This window comes from Arvicola amphibius, chromosome X (genome assembly GCF_903992535.2).
Source record: "Arvicola amphibius chromosome X, mArvAmp1.2, whole genome shotgun sequence".
Taxonomy (NCBI): Eukaryota; Metazoa; Chordata; class Mammalia; order Rodentia; family Cricetidae; genus Arvicola; species Arvicola amphibius.
Window position 1 is genome coordinate 266624 of NC_052065.1, and position 14298 is coordinate 280921.

General features: G+C 42.7%; 1 protein-coding gene across 13 annotated transcripts in view; it reads right to left on the reverse strand.

The window, feature by feature from the left end:
- Nucleotides 1-359: 359 nt before the first annotated feature.
- The window catches only part of Tbl1x (transducin beta like 1 X-linked), a 169978-nt gene continuing 156039 nt past the window's right edge, over nucleotides 360-14298 (reverse strand). For all 13 annotated transcript variants that reach the window (XM_038316010.2, XM_038316018.2, XM_038316012.2 and 10 more), the window contains 7 exons: nucleotides 13962-14022; nucleotides 13373-13494; nucleotides 10877-10951; nucleotides 10326-10453; nucleotides 8000-8165; nucleotides 4658-4759; nucleotides 360-3692 (listed from right to left, as the gene is read on the reverse strand). In XM_038316010.2, coding sequence (XP_038171938.1) covers nucleotides 3666-3692; nucleotides 4658-4759; nucleotides 8000-8165; nucleotides 10326-10453; nucleotides 10877-10951; nucleotides 13373-13494; nucleotides 13962-14022 — 681 coding nt within the window. In that variant the 3' untranslated portion in view covers nucleotides 360-3665. The remainder of the gene's footprint in view (nucleotides 3693-4657; nucleotides 4760-7999; nucleotides 8166-10325; nucleotides 10454-10876; nucleotides 10952-13372; nucleotides 13495-13961; nucleotides 14023-14298) is intronic.

Below are 14298 nucleotides of genomic sequence, written 5' to 3' on the forward strand. Positions count from 1 at the left end.
ATGGGGTGTGGCTTTGAGCTTTCCCCTTTCTATGATGGCCTTACATTTGGTAAGTTGAGAGGCCTTGGTAGCTGATTTAGCTATGGTGTTTGTCACTCACTGATCTATGGATAGATAAGCATACCACCTCATAGTCTTGCCACCACGGATGGGGTCCAAGACCACCACAACCTCTCTACCACGATGGACTGTGCCTTCTCCAAGGGGAAAAAAAAAACCTTTCCTTTCTAAAACTGTTTTGTTGGGTATCCTGCCACAGAAACAAGAAAAGCTATTCACATTGTTCTTTCATTTGTCAGATGTCAGAGATACCAAGCAAGATGAAACGAACAAAAAGAAAACACAGTCACTATGTTCTCTAATATCAAAATAGAGCAATTTATTCAAGACACGGAATATGATCTGTTGATTCTCTCTTGAAACAAATGAGCTACAACACACAAGGTGATTCTTTTTACTTCTTGAAGAGCGTGAGGGGTGAGTGGGAGTGGGAGAATAGAGGACAGAAAGGGAGGGGAGTTTTGATGGTGCTTAACAGAATGTGGAAGATGCGGAAAGAGGACCATGTCTGGCTGTACGTCTGACACAGACAATAAAAACTGCACAAGCCAGAATTCAAAACTTCAGTGAGCTGCGGAACAAACATTTATGCATTTGACTAGAAACAGAATGGAAAGGTAGAACGAAGGGTTTGAAAAGGGAAAAGCAACAAGGAACAAAGCAGATCCTTACATGTGACAAAGTGCACTTCACTTGGCTCCATGATCTATTTCTTAGTTAGACAGAACAAAAAGTCAAGTCCTATGGTGTTGAGTGGGGTCAGAGAGTTGAACCTTGTAATGTCCATCTGGCCCTTCGGTCCTCTACAGGCAGCATCCTAATGTGCTGGGAATGGTGTGTGGTTACTTCAAACTCAAGGAAAAATACCTGTAAAGGCTGCTGTGTCACTACACTGCTTTCAAGGTTGAATTTGGTCACAAGACTTTAACCATTCCTCACAATGTTTTAGGAGTTATAAACAATGTTAGGTAGCAACATTACATACGGGCCACCCCTTCACCACAAAGATGATGCACATGCCCTGTGACAGCAGGGCAAATGATGGTGTCCAAATGCTGGCTGCTTCAGAAACAGCTGTAGATTTAACTGTTTTATGGGGACGGACTTCAGGGGTGTGGGCTGCATTCTTCTGCTTGGTCCCCTTGTGGCCAGCACTAAATTCCTGTCCATGTTTTGCTGCAAGGCCAGGGAAGTAAATGGTCTCTAGGTTTCTTCTTGTGTAGATCGAACCTTTTTGCCCTAGTCTTACAGCCACTGACTCCAAAATAACAGTTCTTATGTGGCTCAGATTCATCTGGGTGGGTGTAGCCTGGACACCCAGAGATTGTCTGATGAACCCCTTATGTGCCATTTACCCATCACCATCGTTTAGCAATGTGGAACTGTCAAATGACAGCCATGTCCCTACAATAGGCTGAATTTTAACAGCTGATCTTCTATAGAGATGAACAGAAATTTGGGGAAGATGGGATTTAAGTGGACTTCCAAAATTATATTCTAAAGCTAAAGCAGTCTCAGGGCAGGAAACATCTTATCCACAGAGACACACCTGCTATAATCAAATTCTCCACAGAACTCAGGCTTTCTTTGCTAAGTGTTTAAGTGCCAGAGTCCAAACACACAGCTCAACTCAGTAACACAACACCTGCATACGAGGGCTCACATAATTTACATGTGAAAGCAGAGGCCAATTCACGTTCTTGGTCTTACATTTGTTTGTTGTGGATGAAGCGCCTCACCTTCCTGCTGGTTGATTTTTGGCTCCATATAGGGATACTTTCCTCTAAGTAACAACTTTGCCTCAGCTGTAGACTGGACCCTGTATACTGCCATTTGCAGCTCCACTGACTTGGCCCAGCCCCCTTCTGGTCTACCTATCCCCCTTTACTAATTTAAAAAAAAAGTCTGTATCAAGTTATGACAAAACGCAAACCAAAGTCACCTGATTCAACGATGGCAAACTTTACCAGGCACACTCCTTAGTTTTTTAAAAAATTGTTAAAAAAAACCAAAACCAAAACCAAAACCAAAAAAACTTCCTTTTCCTCATTTTTTTTAAAGCTTTGTCCTAATCTTCTGTAAGAGAAATTGTAAGGTGGGCAGAAATGATTTATGACATTCTACCTGGGTCATAATTCATTTTTAGGATTCAAAGTCTCCCTTGATACTCATTGTCTTCACAAGACTGAGTGGCACTGAGGCCCTTGGGTCGGTTTTGCAAGATTCACCAAGCACGCTCTTGATAAAGTGCCCATCTGTAGCTACACTGCTGTGAGAAAGAAGTAGCTGGCAGGTGCCATGGAGCCACACTGTCGGTCAGGGTGGCTTCTTCACTGTCTTCCTATTGGCTGCTGAAGTAAATGTGCATCGAACAGTTCAGCATTCTGCTTGGTGCCAAACCGGTGGGGCTCTTCCCCACCAGCTGCCAAAACAATCCCCTTGTTCTTCCATAGGACGCTTCCCAATCCACGGTTTTCCTAACTGCCTTTCATGAAGCTGAAGGGAAAGGGGTAATTAGACACCTCAGACTCTGCCAGTGTCTTCTTAGTCTCTTAAATATGAATTTCACAAAACTCTCTATGTCTGATGGCCATTTTAGGATTTTAAAGTCATTTTAACATAAAAATATTTTTTTCAAAAAATACTCCAGGTTCTTTCTCTTATAAGTCTTTTTTTTTTTCTGTAAAAAGTCCCCCTCCCTGCCTTCTTACATAAAGCACTTACTATGCTCTGAAAGTGCCTTTGGGACCTAATGTGAAGCAACTATGAGAAAGGGACAGAGAGTAAGCGATGGGAAGGGGTAGGACGAGAGGGAAGGAGAGTGCTGTCCATCAAAGATCCGTTGTGTGCATGTGGCCATATCTATGCAGGATTTCATTAAAAGTGAGACCACACCAGAGCAAGGACATCAGAGGAAGGAGTGGGGGGACAACAAGGGAGGACAGAAAGAATAAGCCAAAAACAGTATCCATCTGAGGTGGGAGGCCCCCAGACCACAGAATTTTAGCAGATAGAAAAACCACCAAAGAAGGTTCTAGAAAATACAGCGTTGGGATTACAAAGTCACACGTTTCATTGGTACAAACTGGTCTTTTGGAGAGCAACTGTAGTATCCAAATCGACAGGAGGGAAATACCATAAGGAGCAGGTTTTTCCTCCCTTTTGGTTTATCACAGCATTTTTCTTTTTTGTTTTTGTATTTTTTTTGTTTTTGTTTTTCTTTTTTTTTAAACCTTTTCTTTATTTTTTTGGCACAGCTTTATGTTCTTCCTTCCCTGTTCAGTCATTAGAGCCTGTTCTGGATGGAAACCAAACCATGCATCATGTAGCTGATGGCTTCATCCTTCCCCAGCTGAACATTTTAGGTGGAAACCATATTCCTGTGATACAACCATGTGTATGACTTTGTATTTGTTTGTGTTTTAAATTTCTGGATGCAGATTAGGGGTGGGGTGGGGGGGAAGAATCCTGTGGCCAGGGACAGGTGATTTCCAAGTAGACTCGAACAAGTCAAGTTCACACAGTTTAGAGCCCATCATAGGAAGGATGCTGCAATCCCACACATTCACTGCTGGTCCATTAGAATGGTTTTCTACATTTTGTGTTTACTTTCGGAGATCTAAAACACAGACCTGGAAGGAAAGATAAAGTGTCTGTTACTTTGAGAGATAATATCAGGTGCCTTCAATCAGATGCTGGCAAGGTACAGTTTAGCTACCAACTTCATGCTTGTAAAGTTTTTATAATGGAAGAGTCAAAAAGAGAGAGAAAAACCCTAGAAACAGGCTAGTTTCTGAACATTAGAACAACCAAACTCTAGCAAAGAGCAGGGAAAGGAAAAATCAAGCCATGGACCATTCCAGAACTCACAGGGACTAAGGTCATCAGCAGGGGTCACAAATAGGATGCCTACATGGTAGAGCAGACAACAAAAGATTTCAGGCCACACTAATAACTTGGTCCATCAGTCAGAATTGCATCTCACCCTGGAGTTATTGCAACCTCAAGTTCAGAGGCAAATTAAAAATTACACATGCTAGTGGACCACAATAAGATCCACAGAAACCAGGAGGCCTATCTGATAAAAGCTATGGCTTGTCATGATGATGTTTGGTCAGAACATGCACATGGCAATGGAATAGGAACTTGTTTCTCAGCCTATATACTAATGATATTTGTGGCCAGATATTTCTTGGCCAAAGTGGGGCATCTAGAGCATTGTAAGAGGCTTACCAGCATCCTTTGACTCCACCAGTAAATAGCACCCTGCACCAAAGTAGTGACAACCTAATATGACTCCAGATATTCCTTAACATCCTGGGGTACACACATTGTGTGTAGAGTCACTGCAGCTAAAAATAATCAAGTTCACTGACATTCTGGGGCAAAGACAAGGCCATTTTCAACCCAAAGAGAAGCCTCCTTCCCATAGACACGCCTGCACGTGCACATAGTATGCGGTAACCAAGCACCTGTTAGGTGATAAGGCACAGCAGGACAGAGAAGCCTCACAAGGCCTTTGAAAGGATCTCGTGCTGGATCAGGGGATTAGCTGCCCTGTACCCCTAATTCCCAGCAGACCAGAGGTGCCACTTACAGAGCCATCTGAAGCACTGGCACCCACTTTGTCTCCTCGAGCATTCCAGCACACCTCAAATATGCCACCTGTGCCTCGGTAGCTGTGGACGATACCTCCACTCTGAAAAGCAAAGCATTTGTCATGATAACTCAGAAGAGGTCCCCAAAATGACAGTAGTAAAAGGGGGGACACTCTTCCTCCATAAACCTCTATCTGATCAAGAAGCTTTCAAGAACACAAAAGTTAAGGGATTTCCATAAACACCAATCTATTGTCACCCACAGAACTGCCACCACATTTCAGCTAGTCATGACTATGCCCAGCAATGTCTCGTGGCACTTAGGAGCACAAGAAATGATGCATACCTACCAGAGTGGGAGCTTTAACTCATGACCTCCTCTTGACCTTTTCCCACCATTCAGGGCTGGATTTGAAAACTGGGGCATCAGGGTGATAGGCATGAGTTCTACCACTAAACCACATTCCCTGTTTTCCCCAGTGGCTTTGCTAAATCGTTATTTAGCCTCTATGGCTACCTGAGCACCATATTATTAAGCCACCCTTTCTTGTCTCCTTCCTAGAGCTTGGATCAGTCCTCTGGGCTGAGGTCTTTCCATCTACTCCAGTCCCTACCTAGTTTCTGTTCTGATTATCTGTCTCCTTCTCACAGCACTTGTGTGAGCACACCCCCAGCCTACCAACAATTAGACAATTAGATGCATTAGCATGTCATGAACTTAAAACTCCCATCAGTTTGAATATGTAGTTTGGAAGGATGAATACACATATTTATGCTGTGGTATTTGTTAGTGGTTGGCTTGACGTATGTCATGAGATATGGAAGTCAAGGTTTCTCTAGACTTGACTAAGCCAGTTCAGCTTATCTTTACAAAGCATGTATGAGAGGTCTCTTGGTTGTCAACTTGACTATGTCTGGAATCAACTAAAACTCAAGCATCAGGGACATGCCTGTGAACCAATTTCCTGATTCGATCATTTGAAGTGGAAAGATCCACCCTAAATCTGGGCCACACTTTCTGGAGGCAGCCCACATAAAAAGACATGAAAACGTAAGCTTTTGCTATTGGCTTCCTCGCAGTGGCAAGTTTATCTATCCTGCTTCTAAGTCATTATTTGGCTGGTAATAGAGCCTATATCTTCAGAATTCTAATGTAGACTGAAGACCAGCTGAGACATCCAGCCTAGTGGCCCAATCAACTACCAGATTGATTCTTGGCCTTTCCTTTTTGATCAGACAGCTATTGTTGGACTAGCTAGACCATGGCCTAACAAATCCCCCTTTGGTACAGCTTCATTCTATCAGCTGTATTCCTTCAGTGAACTAAGACTTATACAGTCACTAACCCCAGCGGTCACCAACTATTCATTAGTTCTTATCCACAACAATAAAGTATCAATGCCATACACATATTTACTCACTATAATTAATATATATTTACCATTATCAAGCTACAGCAAGTAGTAGCAAAACATAATAAAAATGCATTGAAATTAATATTAGTTTCAGTTTACACAGAAAAATAAAGGGTAGTAGACATTGTGACTATGGACAAGACAGAAAGCCAACAATAGTATATATGTTTATAATAAGAGAATTAATGTGGGTTCTAAGAAGTCTCAAAATAATTAACTCCCTGGCGCCCTTCAATATGAACCTAATACCATTGGCCCATTTCACCATTACCTCCCACCCCAGCCCCTCAAAATCCTACAATATAAGCCAGCATGCAATCCTAGCTACTCCAGAGGCTGGAGGAGGATTCGAAGATTAAAGCCAACCTGGGCTGTACAGTGAGTGAGTTTTAGGACCCTGGATCCAATCCCTAGTATTAAATAAGAAAAAAGAAAAGAAAAGGAAAGCAAAAGAGGGAAGGGAGGGGAGGAGAGGAAGAAAGGGAGGGAGGGAGGGAGGGAGGGAGGGAGGGAGGGAGGGAGGGAGGGAGGGAGGGAGGGAGGGAGGGAGGGAGAGAATAAGAAAAAACAAAAAGTCTAACAACCATTCCTATAATATTCATGTCATATTGTACCAGGAGTCACCTAGTAAATGTATATGTGCATCAGCTCTACACACATACCATACCACACCGACTTATACAAGTGAACTGGGCTGCACAAATTCTGGTATCCCTTGGGGGGGAGCTATCCCTCAAAGATATTAAGGAGCACCTGCATTTTCATCTTGCTGGCATTTTCAAAGTGAGCTATCACTAGCAAAATCTGTTCTCTCTGTATGAGGATGTTATTCCTGCACACGTTTCTACCTTTTGTTCTGTTTTGCTTCTTGATAATACAGCTCAGGCAGGTGACAGGCATCTATGGGTATACCTGGAAACATGCTGCTAACTTTTGGGGTATGTCCCTGAAATGTCTGTGGAATGCTAGAACATGGCTTATTTACTGCTTCCCCTGCCACAAAGGGGCATGAACTTAAGAATTCATATCCTTCTAAATGTCAACCAACCAAAAAGGAATGAAAAGGTGGGGCATTGAATTCTCCTCAAGTTTAACAAATTGGCTCTTTTGTCTCAATAACTTACCCTAACTACTTTTCAATTGGGATGACCAAAGGTTTAGATGTAGCACAGGGAAGAACGATTGCCTGCCACCTCCAAGGCTCTACACGTTGCATTCCCAGCACCAAAAAGAAAACCAAGAACTGCCCAGTGTAATACTTCCACCCATTCTACCCCACTAGCTTTCATCCACTTCTACTCGATAATCAGAATTCTCTCATCTCTGTCAGGCCAGAGATATCCAGTGGCTATACTGATTCCAACTCCTTCCTTTATCAGTCCCTGCTGAAATGACAATCTAGTATTCAAAGATCCTGTATTAAAAAAAATAACACTTTCAAATGTTAAAATTCCAAACCTCATATTCCTTTATCTGTCAGTTGTTCCACAGTGGACAGGAGGAAGCTAAAGTTGGTTGTCCTCCAGTGTCTCCCTGGGAAGGTTTTATAAAGGCCACCTCCAGGGCCTTCCCACAAACAGCAGCATTTCTACGGTGACAAAACTAACACGAAGTAGGTCCCTGCCAGGATAGGACAGCTGAAGACAGCACTTCCTCCAAGAGACAATGCTCCTGAGGTGACAAGCTAAATGCTCTCGCTGGAAGTCAGATGGAAAGTGTCCAAAAGACTCCAGGCTTGTAGGTAGGGAAAACCCTACATCATTGGGGAACACACAGAAGACTACACAGAATCTGTGATCTCCATGGGAAGGCTCGCTCTACTCACTCCTGAATAACTCATTCCCCCAGCCTTCTTGCGAGCCCAGGAACTGAAAATATGCCTTTCAGGAAGGATTCGGCCACAGGAAGTGGCCTTTAAGACATTACCTGAGTATTCCAGATATGGACACACTTGTCAAAGGACCCACTGGCCAAATATTTCCCATCAGGGCTGAACGCCACACTGTAGACAGGCTCTTGATGCTTGGTCAGTGTGTGGATGCAAACGCCTCGCTCCACATCCCACAGTCGAACCGTAGAATCAAATGAAGCACTAGGAAGACGGCAGGGAACACAACCACAGAAATGGGTTGGCTTTTCAAGATCTTTATGATGTATCTCATGCGAACTGCCTATTAGCAATATTTGAAACATACTTGAATTTGCTTCAAGAGAACATTCTAGTGAGCCTTTTCTCTCCAGAGAAAAGTGAAGCTGCCACCAAACAGAACCCAGGACATTGTACAAGCCAGATAGGTACTTTCCCACTTAGCCACTGTGTTCATTTCTTTCTTTAGTTCCCTCCTGAACACAAAATGTTTTTGTGTACTACTCAACTAACCTTTCTAAAACACCATCATTGTTTATAATATACCTGCTTGAACAACTACAAATCCAGCCAGGTATGACTAGAAAATAAATTTTAAAAGCTGAATAAAGATGCACTACCACATAAGAAAATCTAAACCCACATGTGCATATACAACCACAGTGACAAGGGCTACAGAGTTTAATTATTTTCAGATTTAAAAGAACACTACATATCAAATAGCCGTTACCACCTTGCTTTCTGTATCTCCAATGGTCTCACAAGGTTCAGTGTGTCCTTTTGTTCTTTTAATAGGATAATATATTTGTTTCTGATATGTATTATGTGATAGAAAGAAGCATCTCCCTAGTCATTAAAAATGACCACTACATGTAGTACTACATCACTGATACGCAAGTGGGTTTTTGGATAATTATTGAAAAGAATTATAGAAGACCTTGGGGTTCTTCTAGTTCAGTCACAGTGTTTGGAGTATTTGTGTGTGGGGCTTAAAAGTTTCTTTTGGGCTAAGTTTTTGGTGGTGATGTGTATGCCAATCAAGTGATCTACCACTGAGGTATAGTCAAGTGTCACCATCTACTCTTGGAGACAGTCTTTGGTTGAACACTTACCACAAAGCTGTTCTCACTGCCAGGAAAGGCTGCTCACCCGACTACTATCTTATAGCAGAACTACCTACTGTCACTTCCTCCTCAAGCCTCTGGAACAACACAGACCAACCTTCCCATTGTTCCTTAGAAACCAAACTTTTCTTTGGGGGTCTGGTCTTGTCCAGACTAAGTGCATGAATTCAAACCCCTAAGATCCATTATCATGGTTTCCAGATCATTCTAAAAGTCCTGGATTCTGGCTCATAATGGCCTTAGTTCATCTGTCTAAATGCTCTCATTAAACTACCAAGAGGAGGGATGGTGTGTACTCTATGGTACACTACTTACCCAGCATGCACAAGGCAAGAGCTTCCATCCATGCACCAAAAGCCCAAGAATGGATTGTTATGTTTCCTGGACTCTAACATGCATCAGGATACAACAGTTCTGCTGTCTAAAGTCCAAAGTGACTTGGTTTCGATGAGATACCTCTGGCCCCTTGCTTCTGGGCCTTGGCTAATCCACAGTTCCAATATTAAGAGATCTGGGTCACCTTTGGCTAAAGCAGGGAATCACTTATCTCTAGTCAAAATCCTAGTACCACAGCCCTGAATGGAACTTCAAGAACAAACTTGAGCTCCAAGCTAAACTCTTATTTTCCTCTCTTTGCCTTAAAAACTTTCACTCTAGTAAGCCAGCCCTCCATATCTGCACATTCATAATTGTATAACTGCGGATAAAAAAAACCATTGAGGGGGAAGGGAAAAATGCATTATTGTGAAGACCTGTAACTCTAGTGTCTCAGAGGAAGTGGTACACAGCAAGTTCCAGGTACCCAGGGCTACATAATGAGACTCCATCTCAAACAAACCAAGCCAAACCCATAAAAACTGTATTGGACATGTGCAGACCCTTTTGTTGGTCACTGTTACCTAAACTACACAGTCTAAGAACTACTCCTACAGCATTTTCATTGTATGGGTAATACAGGCCATTTAGAGATATTTAAAATACAGGGGAATGCATTTAGAGGCTGTGGGCAAAGGGAAGTAAGCATCTATGGATTTTGGTACCCACATGGGGGTCCCAGAACCTCTATGGATACTGAGGGAGGTTATACTTCCATGTCCTTGGCCCCCTTCACAGTGAATTCCCATGCTGTTCAGTGTGAAAGGGATTCAACCCTGCTATTTCTAAGTGTGAGTGAGTCTTCCCAGCTGAGTTACTCACTAAGCAACAGAGAGTGAAGCTGTGCTCGGGAAGCAGACAGAGCTGTGAAGTTGCCCTGCTTTACCTTGCTAACATGATGTTAGAATTCGGGTTGCTGGTGCCTGGTCCTGTGGGACTCCACTTGATGGTATATATCTCTTTGCTGTGAGCTTGGAGGTCATGGACACATATATCCTGCTTCATACTCCAGATCTGGAAGAGGCATTGGTAACAGTGTGAGCTAATATTGTGTCCCTAATTGAGAATGGCTCAGTACCATTCATTCTAGTGCACCTAAGGTATCACTTAGGCAGCAGGTCTGGGAGACAAGCCGGCAAGCAGTCAGCCAGGCACATTAGCAGGTGGCTGTAAGGATGTGCCAAAGCACAGAGTTAAGCTAAATCTACAAGGATGCTGGTGGACAGGCCATAGGAAGGATAGGTCTCTCACTAGGAACCATGCCCCAGATGTCAAAAACTCCTTGGAAGAACAAGACATTTAGTTCAGAAGTCAGGAAAATCAGGGAGAAAAGACAATGTCAAAGTAATGGTCCAGGTATGAGGGTATAAAGGGCTGTGTGCCATACAAAGGTTTGCATAGGATTAACCACCCCATCCCTTTAGAAACCAACATTACCTTTAATGTCATGTCATCAGAGCAGGAGGCTAGCAACATTCCAGAAGGATCCCATTTGATAGCATTGACCTCATTCTGCAAGAAAGCACAGCATTTCACACAAAGAAATCAGAGCGTTTATGTAGAAAGGCTGGCATCCACCAGGGGCAGCAACATGCTGCCAGCGCTGCAGTGCAAAGGGACTTTCAGGAGTTCACAGGATATCAAAGACCACAACACAAGATCACACCCACATGATTATTCTTCCCTCAGTTTGCTTTTCATTCATGAAAAAATACTGATATATATTACAAAAGAACAGCCATACTCATAGTCATATTTCTTTAGGGGAAATTTCCTTATTAAGGAAGCCAAATGAAGAATTTGCATACAACAAGCACAGCTAACTAAATCAATTATTCATTGCTTCTTGAGACAGGGTCTCATGATGCAGTACAGGCTAGTCATGAGCTCCTTATGTAATTCCGTGATGGTCTGGAACTATTTTGTCAGCATTCTGAGTATTAATTAGAACTACAGGTATATACCATCAAGCAGAGCTAAAGCTAGTTTGTTTGATTCATTCATTCATTATTTGGTTTTTTGAGAAAGGGCTTCTCTGTGTAGCCCTGGCTGTACTGAAACTCACTCTGTAGACCAGGCTAGCCTTGAACTCAGAGATCCGCCTACCTCTGTCTTCTGAGTACTGGGATTAAAGGCATGCAGCACTACCATCACTGGGTTAAAAGTGAAATCATCACTTTCTGTGCTTTTAATACAACAGCTCCTCTTCATCATTCTGTTGAAAGAGCTTTAACTTGTTGGATGGAAGGTAAAGGTAGACAAAGGTTTCGGTGCCATCCAAATGCACAAAGATACACACAAGCAATTCCTATGTACAGGGAAACTACACCCAGTCAAGAAAAGGCACTGAGAAATAAAATCCATCGTCTTGTGGATTTGTGTTGTGTAGCCATTTCCTCTGAGGTTAAAAACTCCCACTTCGAAGGAAAACTTCTTAAGACAGGATGTTTTCAGGGAGTTGTAAGTGAGATGAAATACTACAGGGAAGCTCATTAAGACAGGAAATGAGCAACTCAAAAACCCTCCAGGAAGTCCCTGAAACTAACCAGATCCACCAGCCCATCAACTCCAATCACAAGAGTGTATACATGCAGAAAAGACTGCTGAGTCACTCTCAGATAAACATAGGTCCCTGGAAGCAGCAGAGGTCAGCTGAACTGCCTAGAAGAAACAAAGACAGGCTACTTGACTGATCAAGCCACACAGAAACGGAGGGTTTATGGTTGTTACACTGAGCTCCAGATTTTCAGCTTTTAAGAGGTTATCACTCATACTGAAGTGAGCTTTCATGGTGCAGCTGTCTTTGAGACATTTCTACTTCTGTAAGTAACCCCACTAAAACCCACTGGTTCATCAAGCTGGATTTTGGGACCATAAAAGAAGGGAACTGTCAGGTTTTCTTTGTTTCTGAGTACCAGAAACCCCAAGACTGGAAGAGAAAGGCTTCTGGTACAGAAGGAAGAAGGGGATGTGGTTATATAAAGGACCACCAGCAACTCCACCATACTGACAGGGACAACATACAGAGCAAGGGGCAGAGGGAAAGATAGTGAAATTTATTGTCTAGGGGGTCTCTTTAGAGGGGTCTTGGGAACACTACTGCCATTAACTGCCTCTTCTACCGAGCCAGCTGTCTTGCCCTAACAAACAGCTTCACACACCAGATTGTTTTCTAATAATTTCATACTTCAAAATGTTGTGGTTGATCCCCTTTGTAAAGACACCAAGTTTTGAAGGGTGTGAAACTGGATGAAGCTGGGGAGAGGAAGGGTGTGAGTACAGAGCAGCATTGAGGGTTAATGTGACAATGTGTACCTATCTGTGAGCCCGAGTGTAAATGAGGCAATGTGTATGGCTCCAACTAACTGCAGCTGTAGAGAAAACTCACAGGCAGATCTCTACATGACCTGTCTGTCTCTAGCTGATCCATCTGCAATTCCCCATGCTTCCTTCCTGGGAGTAGAGCTTTCTTTCTTGCTGTCCTTTTGCATCTCAAGTCAAACTTCTAGAACCTGCACACAGTCTTGGGAAGTAACAGGTTCAGCCTGCTCAGAACACTTAGCATCAGTGAGAATCATTTATGGAACCAGGAAGAAGGGTATGAGAGAAGTAAATTCTAAGCAGGGAAACAGAAATCAGACATAAAACGGGTACCCCTATTAAAAGCTGGGAAACAGACTGAAGTTAGAAGAGAAACAGCTTCAGGATAAAACAGAGGTTGGCAGAATGCCACTCTGAGGTATTCCCAGGACCACTGACACTTCAGCTGGGTTAATTCCATCACTCAGGGCAGGCATTGCACCTCTAAGCAGCAAAGCATAGTAGATCAAGTGGTCTCCCCTGGGCAGTTAACTTTTAATGCACACACTCAAAAGATGGCTCCTACATCACACTTTTACAACTCCCAACTCTAAGATCAGAACTGCTACTTACAGTATGTCCTTGGAAGGTTTTGATGGGGCGGTCACAGCTAAGCCTGCACACATGAATGCACATGTCTGTGCTGCATGAGGCAAAGGTAGTGTTGTTTTGCCAGTCCACATCCAAGGCAGGTGCTGCAGGGCAAGAGGCGAGAGAGGACATTTACCTTATTAACTGAACACAGAGTTTGGCAATGCAGACAAAAGCATCATCCAGGGGTCTTGTCTAGTGAACAGGAATGCCAGTTCCAGTGTAAATTAGCTCTACTGAAAGAAATCATGAAAACCATCCTTCATAGACCTTAAAGACACTCTCCTTCCAATTTACAAGCATTAAAATGCCTCTGCAGAGAGACCCCACCTTTTTATGAAAGAGAAAAACAAAAACAAAAACGAAAATCACAGGGACAGGCCCAGTTATATGTAAAAGGGAGGTAGCAGTTATTTTTTGGCCAGAACACCGATTTTGTTATTGCCAATACTTTGTTTCACATTAGTCCTAAGGTTCTGGACATGTTTATGCTCTTATACAATACCATGCAAGCTTAAATTAAAAAGCAACTCCTGGGGCTGCCTCTGTACAGCCCCAACAACAAACCTACCTGAATGAAAAGGAAACTGTTGTTTGGCTTCTCCTGTGTGGGCATCCCAAATTATTGTTGTCTGTGCTCCGCAAACAGAGGGAAAAGTCAGTTACTATTCTTCTCAAAGAATTATCTAGAACAATGTCTTGTAACAGAAAACACATCCAGCCAGCCCCCTTTCGTTCTAAGAAATTAATAACAACATATTTTATTTTATCCCTGTGCATAGCCAAACTGATATCATTTATACATGCAAGAATGTAAAATATTTATACAACACTTGTCATTTCTGTATTTCTGACCTAAGTCTATGATGTACACTCAATAATGCGAATGTCACATTAATGAAAGTAAC